Source organism: Barbatula barbatula (assembly GCF_947034865.1).
Source record: "Barbatula barbatula genome assembly, chromosome: 3".
NCBI lineage: Eukaryota > Metazoa > Chordata > Actinopteri > Cypriniformes > Nemacheilidae > Barbatula > Barbatula barbatula.
The window spans coordinates 1,422,578-1,444,526 of NC_136764.1; the positions used below are offsets into that span (position 1 = coordinate 1,422,578).

The 21,949-nt window shown below is 40.9% G+C and overlaps 6 protein-coding genes across 15 annotated transcripts in view; 3 read left to right on the top strand and 3 right to left on the bottom strand.

Moving 5' to 3' along the window:
• The first annotated feature begins 457 nt into the window (after positions 1–457).
• On the top strand, positions 458–2,579 carry LOC306892359 (uncharacterized protein). Its single transcript, XM_079453415.1, has 3 exons — positions 458–817; positions 987–1,175; positions 1,269–2,579. The coding sequence occupies exons 1-3, from the start codon at positions 577–579 to the stop codon at positions 2,306–2,308; spliced, it is 1,470 nt and encodes a 489-aa protein (XP_079309541.1). The 5' UTR covers positions 458–576; the 3' UTR covers positions 2,309–2,579.
• Positions 2,580–2,673: 94 nt separating this feature from the next.
• On the bottom strand, positions 2,674–4,851 carry LOC306892352 (uncharacterized protein). The gene is made up of 2 exons (XM_079453403.1): positions 4,444–4,851; positions 2,674–4,346 (listed from the first exon to the last, which is right to left on the bottom strand). The coding sequence occupies exons 1-2, from the start codon at positions 4,771–4,773 to the stop codon at positions 2,808–2,810; spliced, it is 1,869 nt and encodes a 622-aa protein (XP_079309529.1). The 5' UTR covers positions 4,774–4,851; the 3' UTR covers positions 2,674–2,807.
• A 56-nt stretch (positions 4,852–4,907) lies between these two features.
• Positions 4,908–7,415, top strand: LOC306892355 (piggyBac transposable element-derived protein 4-like). 2 transcript variants are annotated; one of them, XM_079453409.1, is made up of 3 exons: positions 4,908–5,154; positions 5,294–6,515; positions 6,604–7,415. In XM_079453409.1, exons 1-3 carry the CDS (start codon positions 5,129–5,131, stop codon positions 7,012–7,014), a joined length of 1,659 nt encoding a protein of 552 aa, XP_079309535.1. In that variant the 5' UTR covers positions 4,908–5,128; the 3' UTR covers positions 7,015–7,415. The 2 variants fall into 2 exon arrangements, with proteins under 2 accessions (XP_079309535.1, XP_079309536.1); XM_079453410.1 differs by having other exon boundaries at positions 4,923–5,126; positions 6,604–7,414.
• Positions 7,416–8,103: 688 nt separating this feature from the next.
• On the top strand, positions 8,104–12,467 carry hnrnpc (heterogeneous nuclear ribonucleoprotein C). Of its 8 annotated transcripts, none has more exons than XR_013786456.1 (10): positions 8,104–8,268; positions 8,915–9,061; positions 9,521–9,786; positions 10,163–10,235; positions 10,338–10,388; positions 10,479–10,645; positions 10,793–10,927; positions 11,012–11,142; positions 11,766–11,936; positions 12,045–12,457. XR_013786456.1 is itself a non-coding variant. In XM_079453421.1 (9 exons), exons 2-9 carry the CDS (start codon positions 9,057–9,059, stop codon positions 11,880–11,882), a joined length of 924 nt encoding a protein of 307 aa, XP_079309547.1. In that variant the 5' UTR covers positions 8,104–8,268; positions 8,915–9,056; the 3' UTR covers positions 11,883–12,467. The 8 variants fall into 8 exon arrangements, 5 of the variants coding, with proteins under 5 accessions (XP_079309547.1, XP_079309544.1, XP_079309545.1 ...); XR_013786457.1 differs by having other exon boundaries at positions 10,793–10,906; positions 12,045–12,445; XM_079453421.1 differs by having other exon boundaries at positions 10,793–10,906; positions 11,766–12,467.
• Positions 12,468–15,113: 2,646 nt separating this feature from the next.
• On the bottom strand, positions 15,114–16,758 carry c1ql4l (complement component 1, q subcomponent-like 4 like). The gene is made up of 4 exons (XM_079453423.1): positions 16,457–16,758; positions 15,928–15,990; positions 15,722–15,844; positions 15,114–15,605 (listed from the first exon to the last, which is right to left on the bottom strand). Exons 1-4 carry the CDS (start codon positions 16,629–16,631, stop codon positions 15,328–15,330), a joined length of 639 nt encoding a protein of 212 aa, XP_079309549.1. The 5' UTR covers positions 16,632–16,758; the 3' UTR covers positions 15,114–15,327.
• Positions 16,759–17,050: 292 nt separating this feature from the next.
• Positions 17,051–21,949, bottom strand: part of LOC306892360 (uncharacterized protein) — a 5,896-nt gene continuing 997 nt past the window's right edge. Inside the window, exons 2-9 of one of the 2 annotated variants that reach the window (XM_079453417.1) lie at positions 21,734–21,937; positions 20,747–20,909; positions 20,477–20,551; positions 19,959–20,063; positions 19,238–19,333; positions 19,057–19,149; positions 18,296–18,363; positions 17,051–17,520 (exon numbers count right to left, since the gene is read on the bottom strand). In XM_079453417.1, coding sequence (XP_079309543.1) covers positions 17,224–17,520; positions 18,296–18,363; positions 19,057–19,149; positions 19,238–19,333; positions 19,959–20,063; positions 20,477–20,551; positions 20,747–20,909; positions 21,734–21,928 — 1,092 coding nt within the window. In that variant the 5' untranslated portion in view covers positions 21,929–21,937 and the 3' untranslated portion in view covers positions 17,051–17,223. Of the gene's footprint in view, positions 17,521–18,295; positions 18,364–19,056; positions 19,150–19,237; positions 19,334–19,958; positions 20,067–20,476; positions 20,552–20,746; positions 20,910–21,733; positions 21,938–21,949 lie in introns of both variants that reach the window. The other variant, XM_079453416.1, reaches the window with a different exon arrangement.

Below are 21,949 nucleotides of genomic sequence, written 5' to 3' on the forward strand. Positions count from 1 at the left end.
TTAATTTCTATCGTAAACAGCACATATTCTTTTTTAAACTATTATTTTTTGGTGTTTTTGCTTTTATTTGTACAGTAACAGTGAGGGGACTGCGAACGGATCGGGACTCAAACAGCTTCCCACAAGGCCATCGGCTCCGACGATTCGTACGTCTTCAAATTCTGCAAAAAAACAGTCAAAATGCATTATTTTGCGGATTAATAATTACTGTCAGAGACCTCAGGTCACAACTACAATAAATCTGAATACGTACGTGTCAATTATTTGTAGTACTGCAGTGACACCTCCGAAACCTCACGAAAGTCATTTTAATCTCTTGTTATTTTCCAATATTAAAATGCGATTCACCTCAAATCTTCGGTTGTGTTTCGAGAAGCTAAGGGAACACATTTTTGTGAGCAGCTAACTTTATTTTGAAATGCGGCTTTTATTATGTCCGCGTGTATAGGGCTTGGGCGTCGTGACGTCATACTTGGCGTGGCGGCCATGTTGATGGCCTCCTTTACTGCTCTGCGCACTGTTTATAAACGTACTCCCACTCAGTCTTGTGATTAATTTAGTGTTATTATTTCAACCATGGTAAACCGGTGCTGTATTGTAGGGTGTAACAACGCCACACATAATCGCCATGGGAAAAAGATCGAAAATGGATTAACTTTCCACCGTTTTCCTGCTTGGAGGCGCAACCACGGAGACCAAGTATCCGAGATAACAAAGAGTCGTCGGCTCGCTTGGATCACGGCTGTAAGACGACCAAACATAACCTTCCACAGTATCCCGATGTCGATGAGAGTGTGTTCCGTGCATTTTCATTCTGGTAAATTAAAGATGGTGTACGATTTTCTATTTATACATTGTTTCTTTCCTTCAACTGCGACACCACATACATACACATGAATGCGCGTGCTCGCACACAAACATAACATTATGGTTCTATACGTTTTAACACTTCTGCTATGGGATGATCATTTTGATTGTGTTACCAGGAAAACCAGCAAATGAAATGTACAACTCGCATCCGGATTGGGCACCATCACAAAACCTGGGCCACACTGACATGAAGGCCACAAAGACTGCACGCTATGAGAGACAGGAAACGAGAAAACGGCAAAGGACCGACAGTAACGTTACACCTGTGATGGATGAGACCGTTATTGATGACCTTGTTCCACCAGGTAAGCCTTACAGAGCCAGCAGATCTTATATTGTTTTTGTTGCAGCTGCATGTGGTAGATTTAGCTAAAAAAATATCCTTATCTGATCCACAGTGGAGACACCAACACCAGTAGAGGATGGAGCTGACCAGAGACTGCTGACCGAATGTGACTTCTGTCAGCATCGGCGCGATGAAATCGACCGACTGCTGGAAGAGAACAGGGCCCTGAAATGTGAGCTTGGCCAGAGAAAAATGGATGAACATTTCCTGAAGGATGACAATGTGAAAGTGAAGTACTACACTGGACTTCCACACCTTGAAGTTGTCATGGGTGTTCTAGCCTGTGTTGGACCGTACGTGACACCGAGTAGTAAAGTACTGTCACCTTTTCAGATGCTTTTCCTGACTCTCATGCGCCTTAGACTAAATTTACCAATACAACACATTGCCCACCTCTTTTGTGTAGACAGAAAAACTGTTTCCAAAACCTTCAGTAACGTAATTAATGCTTTGCATGCGCGCACCAGCCCTTTGATTAACTGGCCAGGGCGAGATGCGTTGCATGCAACTATGCCCCATCAGTTTGTGGAGGCCTTTGGGAAGCGTGTTGCCGTTATTCTTGACTGTTTCGAAATATTCATACAGAGACCATCAAATCTTAAAGCTCAAGCTCAGTCATATTCCCACTACAAACACAACACAACTATGAAGTACCTTATTGGTATTACACCACAGGGCTCAATTTCATTCATTTCCAAGGGATGGGGGGGGCGCGTCAGTGATAAGCACATAACAGATAACTGTGGGATTCTGGACAAACTATTACCTGGGGATTTGGTGTTGGCTGATCGCGGATTTGACATACAGGACAGTGTGGGACTTATGTGTGCCGAAGTAAAGATCCCCTCTTTCACAAAAGGACGCTGTCAGCTGGATGCAAGAGATGTGGAGAGCACAAGGAAAATTGCCCACCTCCGGATTCATGTGGAAAGGGTGATTGGAACCGTCCGCAACAAGTACACTATTTTGTCAGCTAAAGTGCCGATTCATATGTTGTTGCCATGCAAGGATGAAGACATGACATTCCTGGATAAGATTGTGTCTGTATGTTGTGTTCTGACAAACATGAGCCCTAGTGTTGTGCTGAAATAAATGTGCATTCAACACAGCCATAAGTGTCTGTTGCATCCATACCCAATCTTCACAGTAAACATACTTAAATACTTAAATGTCTTATAAACAAGAAGCAATAACAGTATGATGTGCAAAAGCAAGAAGTGTCACACAATCAGATGTTTTTCAGTGTTTATTTGCAAGTAGTGCAACCTGAGAACACAGAATGGTGCAGTGCAGTTGGAATGCTTCAAGGTAAAAGGTTACAAATAAAAAATGGACACAGAAAATGGAGTGCAATTTCTTATATAACAATAATAAAAAAAAATATATAAATTCTTTCAATACTATAAATAAATAGGTATCTATAAAATAACAACAATAGATACAAATAAAAATGGAGGTAGTGCAATTTCTTATGTAATAATAACAAATATACGTCTCTTATCATTTCTTTTCATGCTATAAATAGGTATCTATAAAATATATAATATATGTATATATAATATACAATACATGTCTTTGGACAGCTGTGTGACTACAGACATGCATCACAAAACCAGGAGTCATCTGCTGCAGTGGTTGCATCAAGTCCAACACAGGAAAGGTGGAACCACTGCGTCGCACAGTTCTTGTTGTCACACGCAACCATGTCATCCAGTTCCTCAGGCCCTTGGCACACGCACCATATATTCTCTTTATTTTCTGTGGTCCTCTTCCTCGCTCTCTTTTGCCCTCTTACTTGTGGGACTGTTACAGTGTTGTGAGATTTAACAGCCATAACTCTTGAGGGCTGTGGTGTAGAGGCATCTTGTGTGTAGTGGCGGCAAATGAGCTCAGGGAGGGAAACCTTCAGGAAAAATTCCTGTGCCTTCTGCAGACATGAATCCCAGAACCTGACATCTGGCATGACTCGGACAACAACAAGATCTTTCTGTGTCCACACCACAAACTCACAGTATTTGGACTCAGTCACAAAGATCTGTGTCTGCACCTGTGTGTAGTATTTGTGGCCTTGTTTAATTTGAAATGTGTTGTCCACAAGTTGGAGACAGAAGTCCCTGTCACCATCACAAGCCTCCTGGACAGTGGTATTCTTGTGCTTTGCTGGACACTTTATTTCCAGGCAGCCTTTCCCACAGCAGATACAGTGAAGTAATCCATCGGGTGAAGCGCCTACTTGTGGAAACCCAGGGTTGATGCAGAATCCAGACAGCTCAATTTTCAGGTCAGTGTGGTGTGGTGCTTGTTTGGCCTGATAAGCACTCCTTGCAGTCTCCTCATGCTCAATTCCCCATCTTGTGTCTTGTGTATTCAACAGTGCTGTTGGGTAGCACAATTTTCTCACCGTGGACACAGCTGGCTTCTCAATGTTGCAAACAACAACTGCATGCATAGCTGAGGCGGTTACTCTCCCTGCCCGTACTCCATACCAGGCAGATGACTTATGCTGCTGCTTTGTGTGTGTGCTGATGATGTCGGCTTGTTCCTTTGTCACAGCTGCAATGTCTTTCACTGTCTCAATGTGCTGGAGAAGGACAGAAAGTGGAGCATGATCAAACTGTGGGTCACGCAGACAGTCTTGCAGGGGTTTTGGCATCACAGCTGGCTGGACAGGGTCAGCATAGTCGTGATAGAAGGTGTCCATTGTCGACATACAAACTGCACTATGTTTATGGAGAACAGGGAGCAGTGACGACAAGTCGTCCAATGTGGCTTGGGGCGTGTGTCTGCTGGCTCGCGTCCGTAGGCCAGGCATGGGACTGTTGTCATTGATGACTCTGTCCAGAGCAATCCTCTGAGCTTTAGCAGAAGTAAAGTCCATCTTGTGGGCGACCTCTCCGTGGACTTTGTTAATTCCAGATGGTATTTTCCAGTAAGCAGGCACATCTGTCACGGTCTTTTTTCCGTGGATACGGACTGCTGCCTCAATCTTAAACAGTAGAGCCCCAACATGTGTACATGACTCTGCAATGCCAGCCATGCATGTACAGTGTGCACAGCAAACCTGGCCATCATTGGCAATGATGACCCATGGCTTCAGAGGAGTCTCATTGATGCGTTGAGAGTGCAAGACCTGAGGAGACAAATGAACATACATTATGCATTAGTTCATTAATAATAAAGTTATAGCAGTTTACAGATTACTAGCAGCTAGTAGGAGCGCAGCTTACCGTTGTCCGGATTACTGTGTTCCCACTGTTTGCCGGCTTTATGATCTGCAGCTCCTGAACCCATCCATTTGTGAACTGCACATGAGACTCCAATGACTTATAGCTTCGGAACTGTTCTGACGTGTAGGCGCTCACACCACAAACAAGGTAGCCGAAGATATCTGTTATGCTAAACAGCGGCAGCAAGTCGTCGTCGGTGCTCCACTCTTTATTGTGAATTTCATATGGATCCAAACCGTTAATAGTTCCGATTTTGTCCAAATACCGGTGCCTGGCTTCACTATTTAACGTATCCCGGTAATTTCCACATCCTTTTCGGGATTTTAACATATTTTTTCTTTCTTTTCTTTCTCCCAACTCTGCTTCTCTTCGTTCGACTTACTGTATGTTTACATTCGCGAGGCCATCAACATGGCCGCCACGCCAAGTATGACGTCACGACGCCCAAGCCCTATTGTCGCGTCGGCGCACGCAGCTTCGGGGAGACGCGTGACGCGTCTGCTAGTTGTGGTGCAGAAGTGAGAGAACGCGACAGAGCGTTGTGTGCGTTTGATTTGTGTTCACGTTGTGATGCTTTACACGAGTTTTGTATTAACACATCCGAAGTGTGAATTAGAAAAGTGTGCGTGCAACGCGCTGGACATCGCGATCGCCGTTTAATATCACACGTGGGCTTTGTTGATGTATGTCATTTTTTACTAAACACTTAACGTAAGTGTGAGAAACCTTAAAATTCAATATATTTTGTAAAACACTGATCTGCTTTTGCCACTTGACATTTCAAAACAATATGGCGCTGTGACGCTTTAGTAACGTCAAGGTATCAAACCGTTATTCTTTCATTCTGTAGGGACACAATGAGCAAAGCCTTTACTGAACTTAGATCAGTGGTAAGTGATCTAAGTGACACTGACTCGATGGCAGACGTTCAACATGAATCAATGGACATGGAGACGACTGCTGTGGATGCACCAAATGATACAGCGGAGGACGAGGAACCGTTACAGTCAAAGGACTGGAAATTATTGTGGCGCTCGTCCCCCTTCATTAGAAAAACGTGTTCTTCTAAAACCAAACTCAAGTTAAAACCAGGGCCCACAAAATACGCAAGCTCCCATGCTAAAGACATAAAGTCCTGCTTTCAGTTGTTCATGCCCAACAGTATTGAGAACATCATCTTACATATGACAAACAAGGAGGGCAGACGTGTGCATAAGGAGAGCTGGGCCGTGCTGGACAGGATAGACTTGCAAGCGTTCATCGGTCTGATGATTCTGACCGGCGTGTACAGATCAAAGAATGAGAGCATGGAAAGTTTATGGCACGACCGCACAGGTCGGACGATTTTTCCGACGACCATGCCAGTAAATCGGTTCCTAAACATCTCTCGAATCATCCGCTTTGATGACCACGAAACAACAAGCGCCCGATTCCAAAAAGACACACTTGCTCCAATTCGAGACATTTGGGACACGTGGGTCGATCTTCTTCCGTGCATGTACAATCCGGACCCGGAGGTCACCGTGGGTGAGCGGCTGATCCCCTTCAGAGGTCACTGTCCTTTTAGGCATTACACACTGCGCAAACCCGCCAGATGTGGAATAAAACTATGGGTGACTTGCGATGCCAAGTCAAGCTACGCGTGGAACGTGCAGCTGGACACCGGCAAAGCTGCTGACGGTAAACCGGAAAAGAATCGAGGCGCGCGAGTCGTGCTTGACGTGACGAAGGGTCTCTGCGGACACAACGTCACGTGTGACGGCTCTTTTACCTCTTACGCCCTTGGCAAGGAGCTGCTCAAGAGAAGACTTACTATGGTGGGAGCAGTCAGACAAAGCAAACCTGAGCTCCCACCTCAACTGGTGAATACGAAAGGCAGAGGGATTCTTTCCTCTAAGTTCGCCTTCACGCAGACGCATGCTCTCGTGTCGTATATCCCAAGGAAATACAAAAATGTGCTTGTGATGAGCACGCGGCACAGCGGTGCAGGTGTAAGCAGCAAGGTGAGCAAAAAGCCCAGTTTGATCCTGGATTACGATCGGTGCAAAAGAGGAGTAGACAACCTTAACCGGGTAATTCACTTTTTGATCTACTTTGTCTTGTGTATTCTACAATATGCTGTGTTTTTAGTGAAATGTAACTTCTGTCTTATTGTTGCAGTCCATCGACGCTTACAGCAGTAAGCAGAAGACAAGCCGCTGGCCCCTCATGCTCTTCTTTACAATGTTAGATGTCTCCGCATACAACGCCTCTGTGGTGTGGACAGAAGTGAACAAAGCGAAATTCGCCAAGCGGAGGACCTTTCTTGAAGAACTGGGGAAAGCTTTGGTGTCTCCCCAATTGGAGAGACGTAAGCCAGTTCCACGTCCTTATACGTATGCTTCTGACACTGTGGCGAAAGAACGGGCAGCCGTTAAGCCCCCCGATGCCAATTCTACCCCTTTAAAGTCTAAAAGGAAGCGGTGCAGGGTCTGTGCACGCAATAAAACCAGCACCGTGTGCCAGAACTGTAACACGTACATTTGCAAAGTACATGCCGTCATTACCACTCACTGCTACTCGTGCAAATGAACGAATGTTTGTTTAGCACATAATGTGTAGGAAGAGCATCAGATTTTATAGAAGAGATAAAAGCCAGTATGTATACATTACCTTCACAGAAGTATGGTATGTTTCGTATAAAAACATTAAAAAGTGTTTCAAGCCATCAAACGATGTCAATTGTATTATGCATTTATATACAACTGTAAATTAAACTGTCATTGAAGACCATTTCAAATAATGAAAGTTGGGAAACTATTTTATTGTGTATTCGTAACAAATTCTGCTTATCCATAAACGCAAACATTGTAAATGTGTCATCTGTCGTCGCAGTGTTTCTTTATAAAACATGCAAAGTGTGCAACCAATAGACACAAAGTGTTTCTGTTTTAAGATTATTTTTTTAAATAAAGTCTTGTATTTAAAAAGCTTACGAGGATCACACATTCTTATGTGATGGTTTGTTTCCCAAAAGGTTATACAATAGATACAACGGGGTGCTTTTTAATGTATTTTCCAGTGTGACAATTCATCAAAATATTAATAAAAATAATAATAATAATTATGTATGAGTAATTGACAAATAAACTATGCATGTGTCCTATTGTGTGACGCGGCAAAAATGTAAAACAAAAATGATGAAAAATTTTTTATTTTATAAATATTATTATTATATAGGTAAAAAAAGACATCCAGATATAATGACAAAAAATAAGTCAAAATGAACGGAACAATAGAAAAATATATTTTACGATCTCGTTCTTAATGCTTTTAATAAATATCCAATTTATAACTAAAGTATGTTTAAATGCACGTCGTGTAGTTTAATTCTGACTTCAATTTCTGTCCCGTTTCACCCACATACAATAATAACGATTTGATAAACGAATCGCATTTCAAACATATTATGGTTATAGAATTATAATGTATTATATTAAATGTGACGATAAAAGGATTTTAGGCGTTAAATGCGGTTCGTTTCAGTCAGCTTCGCCCTACGTAATGTATTAAGAGCCCGCGACTGCTTCATTTAAAATACAAGCCCTCCGGAATTAACATATTTACAATAATTAATTTAATCGATCATTAATGTAAACAACGCGCGCGTACAACAAACGTAACGCGCTACGAACGAACCGATGACTTTTAACTTGAAAAACGCGTCGTGAGTTTTATGTTGCAGCCGATCGACCGCTCGCTTTGACTTCACGTTCGCCTTTTTGCAGCCCGTCTATAAGATTCTCGAATCTTCCTAAATCGCTCGTTTTAAACTTTGAACCTTTGGTGAGTAGATTTTTTTATTCGAGATTTTCTTTCTGCAAGATTAACCTCTCTGCATATTTTTCGTGCGTTTTTGTGAAGGATTCGTTCTCCCGCATCCTCGAGAGCGCCTAGGCCCCGGCGCGGAGCTCGGGCAGCGGGGTTTGTCCTCTTTGTCTGCTTCGAGGATCTTCCAGCATATTCCATCACCTCATCTCTGCACGTGGGTCGAGTCGTAGCACGGCGAACGCTTTTATGACACGATATCGGCGCCGCGTTAGATCATAAACTTTAATCGGTTGCGTTGGTCGACGACATTTTTGGTTATTTTGCGGACACGAGCGGAATTCCAGACTACGTCGTATGTTGCTATGTTTTGCCTTTTCCCCATCAGTAAACCCAAACCGCAAGTCCTTTTTTTTCCTTTCAGACTGTTTTTTGTTTTTCATTTTGCATCCTTTTAAGGGCTCGACTGTTTTAAATCAGCGAGGCGATTAATCGGCAGACCGTCGACTACGCACCGGTCTCGTTCTCCTTTTTACTTTGCATTGTTTGACTTGATTATTTTTCCAGCGGTCCCCTCGCAGATCACCACCGGCACCTTTGCAAAAGTGTTGAAATAAAGCAAACTAATCATGTCCAGTAATGAGGTGTGTTTTTGTTGCCTCAGTGTAACTGGTGGAAGTGGCGCTCATTGCTGGGGTGATATTGGGAATTATAGTTTTGGCTGAGGGCACTCTAAACCTCAGCCTGCTCGCATTAACCACAAGCCCCAGTGACAAAACGACAGACGACTGCCCTGCGCTGACGCTATGGAGTGAGTTAACAGCCATGTTTCCATGTCAAATATCATGCATCTTTCCTGTGTGTTCATGTAGGTGTGTTGGACTTCATGGTCGCCGCGCATCGTCCGGCGTATGACGGCAAAGTACCGCGAGAGCGACGGACGTGATACGCCGACCGGTCCGCGCGACGGCCATGAACGAGAGTGAATATCTTCGATTGATCATCCGAACTTGGCCAACCTTCAAATAGGGAGCAAATGGCGTAACGTCAGCACGTCATAAAGTCGGACTGGTTGAAAATATAACACTTGAACAACACACGATCCAGCATCATCGCTACATTTTAGCGTGCTGAAGATCCGTAATGCGCATCAAAGGAAAGCCATGCTTGTGTTTTAGACTTCTCTACGTTTATTTGCACTCTCAACCTGTCAAATAAAATTGAAGGTTGGTGTTCTGTGTGGGTACTTATTCGTCTCCGACCTTTACAGGCACTCCCCCAGCACTAGTCAACTCATGGCCAGCAACGTGACCAATAAGACAGACCCTCGGTCCCTGAACTCAAGGGTCTTCATTGGGAACCTGAACACCATGCTGGTCACCAAGGCCGACGTGGAAGCCATTTTCAGTAAATACGGCAAGATCGTTGGCTGCTCTGTGCACAAGGGCTACGCCTTCGTCCAGTTTGCCAATGAGAGGAACGCACGGACCGCTGTGACGGGAGAGGACGGCCGGATGATAGTTGGGCAGGTGCTTGGTGAGTCCACTCAAACGGTCCCCGAACAGCAACTATTGTTGTTATGTATAGCGTTAAGGCCGCTGCACGTCGAGTCTGAAATTTCCGCACGTCATAAAATAAGTACGACCTCACGATGCGTCAATCACGTTTACACGCGGCCTCTGATGTTTTCGTCCGTCATAAAAAAGTCTGACTGGGTTTGATTTTTGGGGGTTTTTCGAATCCGTAGCAAGCTTTTTGAGAGGCTTTTTGACAATTCGGAGACCGCGTACAAACAAGCGCCAAATACGAAAAAACCGCATACGAAAAATTCGGACTGTACGTGTAAAGACTTATGAAGATTTTTACTGCGTAAACTACTCTTTCTTTAACTACAATTTGTTCTTTCCACCAGATATTAACTTGGCAGGGGAGCCCAAACCTCACAGGTCAAAAACAACAAAGCGATCTGCCGGAGATATGTACAGGTAAGCGTGCCATTTTGACTCGGCATATTTTAACGCCGTTTTCGCTTTAACATCTGTAAATGTTCTCGAATGCTGAAAATGTCCTTTGTAATCTCTCCACAGCAGTTCTACTTTCGAGCTGGATTACGATTTCCAGAGAGATTATTATGACAGGTGAGATCGCTACTGGTTCATCAAAGCTGCTTTGGTAGTGTTGTAAGATGCGTTAAGCGCTAACTTCTTAATATCATCTTGGGCTGACAGGATGTATTCGTACCCGTCCCGTGTGCCCCCACCGCCCCCCCCTCCTCTGTCCCGTGCCGTGATCCCTTCCAAGCGTCCACGGGTCACTATGAGCGGAGGAACCAGCCGCCGGAAGTCCAGCCTGTCCTCCTCTTCCAAGAGCAGCCAGCGGTCTTCCTCCCGAGCCCGTCAGTACCGCTCTGCATCTAGTATTATATTGTTAGATTTATTGAATAAGGATGTTAAATGATGTTTGTTAGAAACTCGATGGATTGAAGATGAATCAAACCTCTTAATGGATTAATTTGAACAGGGATTTTGATTTTTCACTTCAGTGAAATCAGATGACCTTCAAACTATTAAGCGAGAACTTGCTCAAATCAAACACAAGGTCGACTACCTTCTAGAGAGTCTGGACAGGATGGAAAAAGACCACGGCAAGAAATCAGGTGGGATGTCTCGCAACTCAGGTATAGTTGGCATTAACATTATTGTTCACCGAAAGATGTGTGCCGTCAGCAGCTTTGTGTTTACACTTGTGTTTTGTGCATCAGATGGGAAAACCATGAAGGCGGAGATGGCTGAGGCTTCCCTGCAGCATTCCATGAAGAAGGATAGAGAGAGGGAGGAGCAAGAGATCAACGACTCTGACGAGGAGAGAGATCTATTGGAAGAGGAGGAAGAGGTGAGAACAGAGGAGAAAGATTATGGTTAATTGTCCAGTTTATGAAATCTAGCGGTGAGGTTGCAAACTGCAAGAAACGGCACACTCCACCCCTCCTTTTCGAAGCACAACGGTGGCAAACTAATATTTTCGTTTCATTGCTGAAAGAGATGACGTGTTGCATATGTGCTCCGTAGAGCAGTTTGTTCCATGCAAGTGGACCCGTAGATAGAAAACTCTCATTCTATGGTAATAAATAAGGTCTTTACACACCTCTGAAGACACACTTATGGATATAATATTGCATTACTGTCAATGGATCATCCCAAAAATGACACGCACCACCAGCGATAGTTCACACAAAACAGAAGATTCTGTCATTTACTCACTCAAGTTGTTCAAAATCTGTATAAATGTATTTGTTCTGATGAACACAGAGAAAGATTATGTTCTTGTCCACCATAGTAGTCAGAAGTGCCCCGAAACTGTTTACTGACCCACATTCTTCAAAAATCATCTGTTTTGTTCAACAGAACAAAGTAACGTATAAAGCAAACGTTCCCACTGTGGTAGTCAATGGTGCCCCAGAACTGTTTGGTTACAATAATTCGTTGTGTATCTTCATCTTCCATTTCCCCCCTCAGGTCAAAAGTCAGGATGGAGAGAATGAAGAAGAGGAAGGAGAGCATGAGGAGGAAGAGGAGGGCGAGCACGAGGAAGGGGAGGACGATGGCGACAGCATCAACGGCGACGACTCGTAGAGTGTTTTGTACACGGTGGACACCAAACACGCGTCCTTTCAGTTGTTTAGAAAGGTTGAAGCCGGTCTTTAAAAGATTTGTACATTTGAAATGTAGATGCGCCCGTGATGTATCTGACACTACATTTACGTTTATTTTAATGCTAGCATGGTGTCATTTCAGGCTTTTGAAGTGTCCCTCAACTATTATGAAGAAAAACAACAACGGATAACCGAACATTCTCTGATTATATTCCGATATGAGTTTGAGAAGGTTGTTTTGTATGTATTTACTCTAGTTGTGGCACACACACACACACACACGTGTTGTATTTCTTACTAGTAGATAGATTATGTGCGTTTTCATTCTCCGAGTGATGCTGGCTTGTTCCCTGTATGCCCTTGACACATAGGATTTTTGTTTTCTGTGTATAAAACTAAAATGTGTATTTTAAGAAAGGTAACTGAAGTAGCTTCTCTGTTACAGAGAGTCAAGAAGCTCCTAGGAAATGTCTATGTTTGTATGTACCTGTCTTTTTATATTACCGTTTCAGAATAATTACAGGAGAATTTCAATAAAATATTAAAATAAATGTTTGTGGTGTTGAAGTGTTTTTTGCTCATTGTCATCGTTTGAGATTGATAAAGTTAGTCTACATTACCAATTTGCTTTAACAAAGTATGTTTTAGTTTAATGGTGTTGCAATAAACGGAACAAACTGGAAAACCGAAGCTTTGAATGAGGCCTCAAATCTCATTTGGTGTTGATTTTAATTGATCTTGCTGATATTTGATGACAAATTAAACTCATAATAAAAACCATACCGATGCTTAAGCTTAAAAATACATGCGATACCTCTATTTTTGAAAAAACGAATAATTACTTTGAGCATGAGCACAAACTCTCCTTAAGCCTAATATTTCCCTTTATAAAGACTGCTGTATCAATGAAATTTGTCCCACATTTGAATTATTTCCCACGTGAAGAATGATCTAGTGTAGTGGACTAGTTGTACTTACTACAGTACACTACTAAAGTTGAGACCCACCATAGTAAATATTTACAATATTCTACAATTTATCCAATTACTACAGTTAATACAACAAAATATTCTAGTGCAAAGTATAATACAGTTTACTATAGTAGCCTAAATACAAAAGGTTTCATCTAAATCTGTGGTTTTTGTATAGATTTGAATTACGAACATGGCACAGCAACCATTGGAATCGGGGTACTTCAGCTGGTATCAGGGCCGGCTCGTGGGGCCCTAGGTGAAAAATGGGCCCCACTGGTATTAAAGTAAAAAAACACAAAAATAACAATATATTTAAGTGTAGAAATGATTATTAAGCTCAACATATTCAACACAATGTTGTTAAAGGGCAACAACTGCAACTGTAAGTGATCAAGAAGGCAAAAAAGAAGATCAAATATAATAATACTTCATATAATGTATATGATTCATTTGATAAAAAAATATAATAAATAATAACAAAACTGAATTCACACTTGAAATTGAAAATGATGCACAACCTTAAATCTTCACTTGGCGTGACTTTTTTGCGGCAAAGTCATTGATGACATCATCATATTTTACCTCCTCACATGTTTCATGGTTAATGCTGTGAATGGCAAGTCCTGCAGGTCCTGTAGTAAGTGCTTTAATAATCAAAAACAATAAACATGTACTATTAACCCCACATGAAAAATACTTTACTAGTAAAGTGTAGTGGGCTATAGAATAAGAAGTAGGCCTACTATAGGTTTAGGTACTGGTATTCTGAATGATTAAAACTAGTACAGTAATAGCCTACTCTAACCATCAGGCCACAGGTCAGCTGTGGCCTGATGGTTAGAGCGTTGGGCTTGTGGTCAGAAGGTTGCCGGTTCTAATCTCAGTGCCAGCAGGTCATGACTGAAGGGCCCTTGAGCAAGGCACCTTACCCCTGATTGCTCTGCAGTAATGTGCCACTGTATAAAACTACTTGTAAGTCGCTTTGGATAAAAGCGTCTGCCAAATGAGTAAATGTAAATGTAAATGTAAATATACTGTACTATAATATTAACTAAAGCATGACCACATTAAAACCGTATAAACTCCTGTAAAGCTTCTAAGAACTTTACCACTCTTTGCTATAGTAATAATAGTGCAATAGAGTTGTTTTTCATGCGAGTTAAATTATAGAGGGAGAAGGGCATCTCTCTCATTAACTTACGCATTAAACAATGTAAAGCAGAACATACCTTTACTTTGAGCTTGCTTTTTTTCTGCTGCTTTTCTCTTCTCTTTTCAGCTCCCTAAAGGTATCGTTTGGATGCCGTAGTTTGTCTAATTCGTTCTTAATCTCTTACATCGTGCTGCTCTTGGTGTAAAGTGAACATTACGTTGTTAGGAGATACTACATTTCCCCTAATCCTGAAAATGTCAAGCTTGCGCAATGAGACGTATTTGACATCAGCTAACGCACCTCCGTAATCGCGTCCTAAACATCATATAAAATGGGCAGGTAAGATCGTTTTTTATGTTTTCCTTCTTTATTCTGATGTTTTGTATTTATTGTCATTTTACTCTTGATTGTCGTGCAGAGAGCTTTTTAATTGACCATGTCTGTGACTCGTATGTTAATAAGGTCCCTACGCATGTTGCGCTCACTTCTGCAGTTCTTGATGAAATGGCAAATATAGATTGAGATTAGGAGGCCCTGTGTTTGTCACGGGGTCACGGGGCCATGGCCTGTATGTTGGACGGGCCGGCACTGGCAGGTATAGTATCCTAAGACATGTTTATGTTACCGTTACAACCCTACTCCCGAAAGCTCTGGTAAGAGTGAGAAAGCATCGGTCTGTTTTGCAGCTGCTCCATTCGTTACTAGTAAACCTCCGGGAACTATTGAGATGCTCCATGAACCGCCATGGCTGTGAAAGAAAATGTAAAAAACGGAGATGACACAACTCTCTCTCTTAATGGCTCTGTGCTGCCTAGTGTGTACCATCAAATCACTCAAACAGTCCTCCAGCAGATTTGGTCTTGCGCCGATCTTTTGGCAGCGCTCAAAACATGCTCCTATAACTTTATTTTCAGAAATGATATATTTTTGAAAAGGAGATTTAATCATAATTTTCTCCATACTCAATTTCCCTTTTCTATACTAATCCAGACTTGGAAAACAATCAAATAAAACGAATCCATACTTTTCTCCAAAACGCATAGGAACCCTGTATAATTAATCTTAAAAGAAAGGAAAAAAGACTCAGTTTAATAGACATCAGTTGCAGTACTAATATCAGAACGTTTGCTTTTATTCATAAAATGATGCAGTTCAAAAGAAATCTGTTGCTTCTACATTCATTTGGAGATTAAGTGTGAAGTTATTTATAAAAGTATATTTAAGAACGCTAATGTTATCCGGATAACGTTTCTTTGAGCAGACCGTCTACACCGTTTACCAGATGTCATATCAGACATTCACCAAGGAAAAAGGAGAAAACCACTGAAACTGGAGTAGTTTCTTTCATTATCGTAAACCCAAGTGTTCTCCCAGAGTTCTGTATGAACTCGATCACCAGATTCCAGTATAAGAACAACACCATTGCTTGCGTTCCCATTGGTGCCGGACTTCCAAGAATACACAGAGCCTTGGATCAGACCGTTCTTTAACAGACTGACGGCCATTTCGTTTCCAGCGTGTGAATGAGAATAGAATCTGAAGAAATAGACTCCTTTTACTGGGGCCGTGAAAATACCTGGAAAGCACATGTACAGTTACAGTTAACAGTTGTACAGTTGTACAAATGACTGTGTATGAGCAGGATTATAAAATGCATCATTTCTGTAATAATGTTCTCATTTCAATGCTCACCAGTATTGGGGTCATAGGCGTTTCCAATGTTACTGAGTACTTTCGTATAGGCCAGAGTTTTCTTGTAATTAACTGGCCCAGTTTGTCCTGATCCAAGTGCAGCTGAGAAGGCGATCTTTTGATCTATGAACATGAACCGAATTTGTCATTACAAAAACTATAAACGGTGTCATTGAAAGATAATAACTAAGAAATAAAAAAGTCACCTTCTTTCCCCTTCTGGAAAGACTCGAGCTTGTTTTGTGAATCTTGCACTAAACCTTTCAAAGCTGTTTGGAATACACATTATACATGTTTTCAGGTAACAAGTCATTTCGGTAACATGTTCATGCATTATCTAATATGGACTAACAATGGGGCGATATAGTTTGTCAGCAAATATTAATCTTTATTAACGTTAGTCAAACAGATTATTTCACGTAAACATATTCGTCATTGTTGGTTCATGTAATCTAATGCATTACGTAGGCTAATGTTAACAAATATTGTATGTGTTACAGTCATATCTTTAACCCCTTCATGCGTAGAGCTCACAACAGTGGAGCTATCAAAAACTTTTTATTGAAAATGGTTAAGTGAAGAATATGTGTTCTTCGTGTCCTAAACGTAAGAAAAACACAAAGAAAACCAATCCTGACTGAGGTTATAAATCATGCATGAAGGAGTCAAAATAAACCATTACAATATATCCAATTATAAAAGTTTACCATTTTCAATCAAATCTTTTCTCCTTACCTTCATTCTCACTTAAAACTTTGTTCATCGTTTCTTCTAAGTTTTTGATCTTTTCCTCCATGTTCTTAAGTTTTTCTAGCTCAGCGTCAAGGTTTAACGTCGGCGTCAGTACAGGTTGAGAAACTGAGCTGCTCACACAGAGCAGTAACATCAACACCTGCAAAGCCGCCACCATCTTGTTTGCCACTTTCTACACTACAGATGAATCCTCACCACACTTCAGCTCTGAATGTCTGATGATGTTGCTCTTCATTTTGGGATTATAAAGGGTTGCTGCAAGAACTGCAAACATAAACTTCTGTACTTTAGACTTTAGTGTTGGTTGTGCTCCAGGATAAAGGGTAACTGTGCAGAACATTATGTAAAGCATTGTTAAATGCAATGCAGTACCAAATGTGAACCGATAACAGAATGAACTGAAGGAACGTGTTTAAACGGTGAACAGGAACGAAGTTTGGATCATACAATCAAATAAAAAGCTTGTTGTTGAGGGCTGTTAATTTGCCGCAAATACAAGTGAACGTTACGAAAAGTCAGCAGCCAATGTCATATATGCAACATCCCTTGCCCCATAAATAAAAACAATAAGTATCTCGAGTACATTTTCACATTTATTAAAACTATTTTACAATCGTTTATTTCTTCTTCAAACTGTTTCACAAACCCAATAACGCCCATCAAAAGTTCAACACAAAACAAGCTTTTTTCTTGTCACAGACAACACAAGGAATGAGAATGTGTCTGTCCGCTATGACTATACACCTCATTTACTCAAACTCTGCTTCATAGAGAATTCGCTCTATTTTCATCCGCACTTCAGCTTTTTTCCTTTGTGACAATCTTTTGAATGTTCCAACAAGACTCATGAAATAAAGTTCATCATAGTCTTTGCTCAGAATGCTGTGCTGGACTTCAGGGGGTTCTGGCTCTGCGCTCCTCTTCCTCACGGAGGCACATCTAGCGGAGACGGGCAGAGGAGAGGCAGACTGACTGCTGCTGGGGGTCGATGCCTGGGACTCCGGCTCCACGTGATCAAGGGTTAAGAGCCCCTCACTTTTGCTCTCCTAGGAGGATAAGAGAAAGTTTATTTCTGTCGGGACAATTCTCGGAGGGTTCGGCATGGTAGTGTACGTGACATAATGAATGTGTTTGGTCTTGGCTGAATAGATCAGCATGCTGTTTCCTACGAGTCCTCTGCTTTCCTCTTCCTTCTATGTTTATATCTACCTAAATATCCTCATGACTGTTAACAATGGCGATAACTGACGGGACGTTACTCTCTAAAATGAATGTATAATAGACTATTTTGTCACTATTAACAAGTAAAAAGTGCATGTTAATATTCGAGCGACACTGACACAAGATATATTATATACAGCTGCGGAAAATATGAAGAGACTGCTTTCATTTCAAATCTATTTCTACATGTATTGTGGCCGTTGCAGTCCAGCGTTTGTTGAATTTCAACAAAATCAAAACTTATGATTGACAAAGTCATCCAACAGCAATGTGACAGAATAACAGCATGACGACTGTGATAAAAATCGAGGCGATCATATAATAAATATTTTCAAGCTTTTCCTAAAAACATAATATATAAAATATATCAAAAATAGAGAGCATCTCTTATGTTATTTCGCTCGTTTCTCCAGTTCTCATTGTTCTTTGAAATTTGGGAGAAATTGTTAATAGTTCACAGAATGAAACGGAAACGACCATTTTGTCTAAACACATGCCTATACATAGTACATTCTACAATCAGAAAAAGGATCTGTGAAATGGTGTCTTCGTTTTTTCCGCAGCTGCATTGTAATGAATGCTTAATCATTTTAAACAAACCTCTCGCTTTTTTCTCCTCTGTATTTCTTTGGAGGGGAAACTGGTTTCCTCTTGATGAACCGAGAATTCTGAAATAAAATAAACGATAAGAAAGAGAATAAGTTGAAGAGCAATGAGGGTCGTGCTTCAAGACAGTACTGTAGTCATTGTTTGCTGTGATTATTCCTTCTATAGATAAATATTAGATTCATCATAAATTGAGTAGTGCTTATAACTATAAACTAAAAGTTCTGACCCCACTGCAGTCATATTACAGATGTATATTTTCAATAGTTACATGAACATGAGGAATGCGATATTCGATACCATCTATTTAAATAAAATTATAATATATTAAAGAAATGATATGACCAACATATATTTCATATCATTTTAGGAAAAAGAAAGCATCAAAAAATTTTGATAAACAAACAAAAATAAATAAACAAATTTCGCTTCGCAACGCAGATTGTTGAATGACTTTCGTCAGAGCACGCGCACCTATCCCAACTAACATCTGCGTGCCAGATAGATACTGTACTATCCGCGTCGACCTAAAACTTTGACCGTACATCACTTTAAGAATAATTAAATAGCTCATTTATCGCAAACCATCTCACATGTGCGGTATCTCGATCATTTCTATATATTGCACAGCCCTATATTACAGTACATTATGTGCCATTCATTGTAGAAATCTTCCCAATCCTTGTCAAACGTGAGAAAGGCTCTGTTCTTTGATCCATATGGTGATAATGTATTAAATATAAACCCACACATACCACTAGCGTCTGCGTTCCTCATTTGTTTTGTGTTTCGTGGGGAACTCCACGACTTTGCAGAAGCCGGTTTTAAACCAGCAGAGGGGGTAAGGGCTGAAGAGGACAAACAAAGTAAGAACAAGAGCACATTAGGTTTCAGAATCAGTAGTGCGCAGCGCTGTGGACATTGATGTGACTGCACCTGTGTTTTGAGAAGGAAGAACATCTTGGTTTAGTGGTAAAGTCTCTGTTTTTATAACTGATGTGTCCTCGCTGTTAAATGCTGCTGGATCATTTGCTGTTGAGAAAAAGACACTGTGAGGGAACCTTTGCATGAGCTGTTGCAAACAACACATCAATACCTGGGTACTACGAGAGCGCCAAATCATTCCAGACATATAAACGTTGTGACAAAGATACATAACAATGAAACAACAGCAATGACAACGAGTATTAAAATCCTCTATCGTGATGGAATCTTAAGCCCCTTTCACATATACAGGTAAAATTGCCAGCAAATTACAGTTAACCGATCGTGTGTGAACGGGACCTTTAGGTGAATCAGTACTGCCAATTTACCAGTAATAGAAGTTGTAACATTACCGGCAAATTACCAGTACGAGTTGCTGTGTGAATGAAGATTACATTTACGCATTTGGAAGATCCAAAGCGACTTACATTGCATTATCCTATACATTTGTTTCTTGGCGTTGTTAGCGCCACGCTCTTACCACTGAGCTACAGGAATGTTATTACGGGTACAACGCAGGACACACTGACTGCGTTCGGATATAAAATCACACCGCATCATGTTTCTACACAACTTGTTTGTGGAACAGCACATTTGTGTATTTACTGGTAAATTGATGGTAATTTACAAGGACTACTGTGTGAAAGGCTATAGTCTGAAGTTAAAGGGTCACCTGCGATGTTGGGAGGGAGAACATCTTGGTTTAGTGGTGAAGTCTCTGTTTTTATAACTAGTGTGTCCGCACTGTTTGGTGCTGCTGGTTCATGCGTCACAGACACTGCTGAGAAAAAGAAACTTTCGCATTCAAGCATTCAAAACTGGTTCATTTATGTAGTTAATAAACTACATAACTTAATACATTTAAAATATTAGCATATCATTCATCATTTTTTTAAACTTGAAGTAAAATTTGTATTTATTTGTTTCTCTCGCTTAACCAGACCTTCATACTGAAGGCCACTTTCTTTGGCCAAGGCCCGCTCAAGAGACCTTATGACTGACAGGTAAAGCAGCCAATCATGTTTAAAGGTGTGGAAACGTCCCTGGAGTTACAAAGCGGTGTACATTCACAAAGGTGTCAAAAGTTAACAACAATGTTTATGCCGTGATCTTTGCATACTTTTTAAGCGCCAAGCATTTAGTCGATGGTGATGAATACTTATTGTTACCGTTGTAAAAACGACAGCTTACTTCTTCGATCAGACGGCTTCTTCTTGTTTCCAGTTGGACCTTTAAAGAACGCGATGCGCACGTCTCCCTGAAATCCTGTAAAATTCAACCAATCGGGTGACGACTTTGAACATGCCGAAGTGTTTCCAGAAAAGTGTGCAAAAGGCATCAGACGTTCAGCCAGCGGACTATTTATTTACCAAAAACATTTGCTTAAGGCAACAAACCTTATTGTTTCACAATTAAGCAATAATCTCAAAGAGAATTCAGCATGACATGTGTGTTTCTTACCATTAAGAAGACTTTCATATATCCGCTTTATTTTATCAAAGGCATCCTTAACATCTTCTGTGTCCATTTGCCACGGACACAAGCACTCAGCAGAAAAACCTCGTGTTGTTCTCTTGGCAAGGAGGGCGAGCGGGTATCTATCTAAAATTTCCCACTTGTGGAGCTGGAATAAAATTCAAACAATATCATAAGGCTGAAAATCAAAATGTATTACTAGTTCAGAGCACTGAGAAAAGCTTTGTTTTATGTCTGGGGGGGCAGGACACATTTGGGATAGGGGGCCACATTCACAAGAATATCACCTTATGGCTGGCCAAATTCAGTATATACACTATATACACATGATCTAAACCTACATGTTACATTATCACTTCTCATATATTTTAATTAGGTTTACATCATTTTCTATTTAATTTTAAGGGAAAGGCAACAGCAAATGTACAATGGGAAAACATGAGAATGTGTGATTGTCAGACAATGTAAACAGGAGAAAATGTAAAAATGTAATATTTTATGTCATTGAAGATATCCCAATATCAACATCAGAGTGAATATAAACATCTTTGGATGCTTATCAAGAAAGAAAAAGATCAGCTGGAGTAAAACACAAACGCACCCAATCTTAGGTCAGTTCTTCAGACTTCAACCGGCTTATCAACATATTGTCAAGTAATGCGCAGCGTCACATAGGTTGGTGTTTTATTCATTTCTCATGTCCATTCGTCTTGAAATATAAGCCGTCCTGTATCCTTTTGCTTTCAATATCCAAAAAAACAACAACATGTAAACAGGTGTGTCTGATTTCAAATGTTTCTCGCAGTCATACAACAGGACCTCTAGTGGATATATTATATGCACTGATCTGTATCCACTATCGAAAATTCAAGACCGTCTTTCAAAGTGGAACAGCTGAAATGTAGAAAAAGTGAGAGAAATATGCACGTTAATTACTAACTTTTACGACAAAGGTCTAAATGGAAAACCTACCAGAAGAAACGTGGCATCATAGACTTTATTGATACTGCCGTTTTTTCTTTGCTTGGATTTCCATTCTTCAGCATATCGTTGCTTTCTTTTCTCCAGCTTCTGCTTGTAAGGCTGCTTGGCGTGACAGTGTTGACATGTCTTGCTGGCTACCCCGATTCTCTCCTTACAAACATGGCATTTCTTTTGAGTAGACATGTCCAGTATCTAGAAACAAAA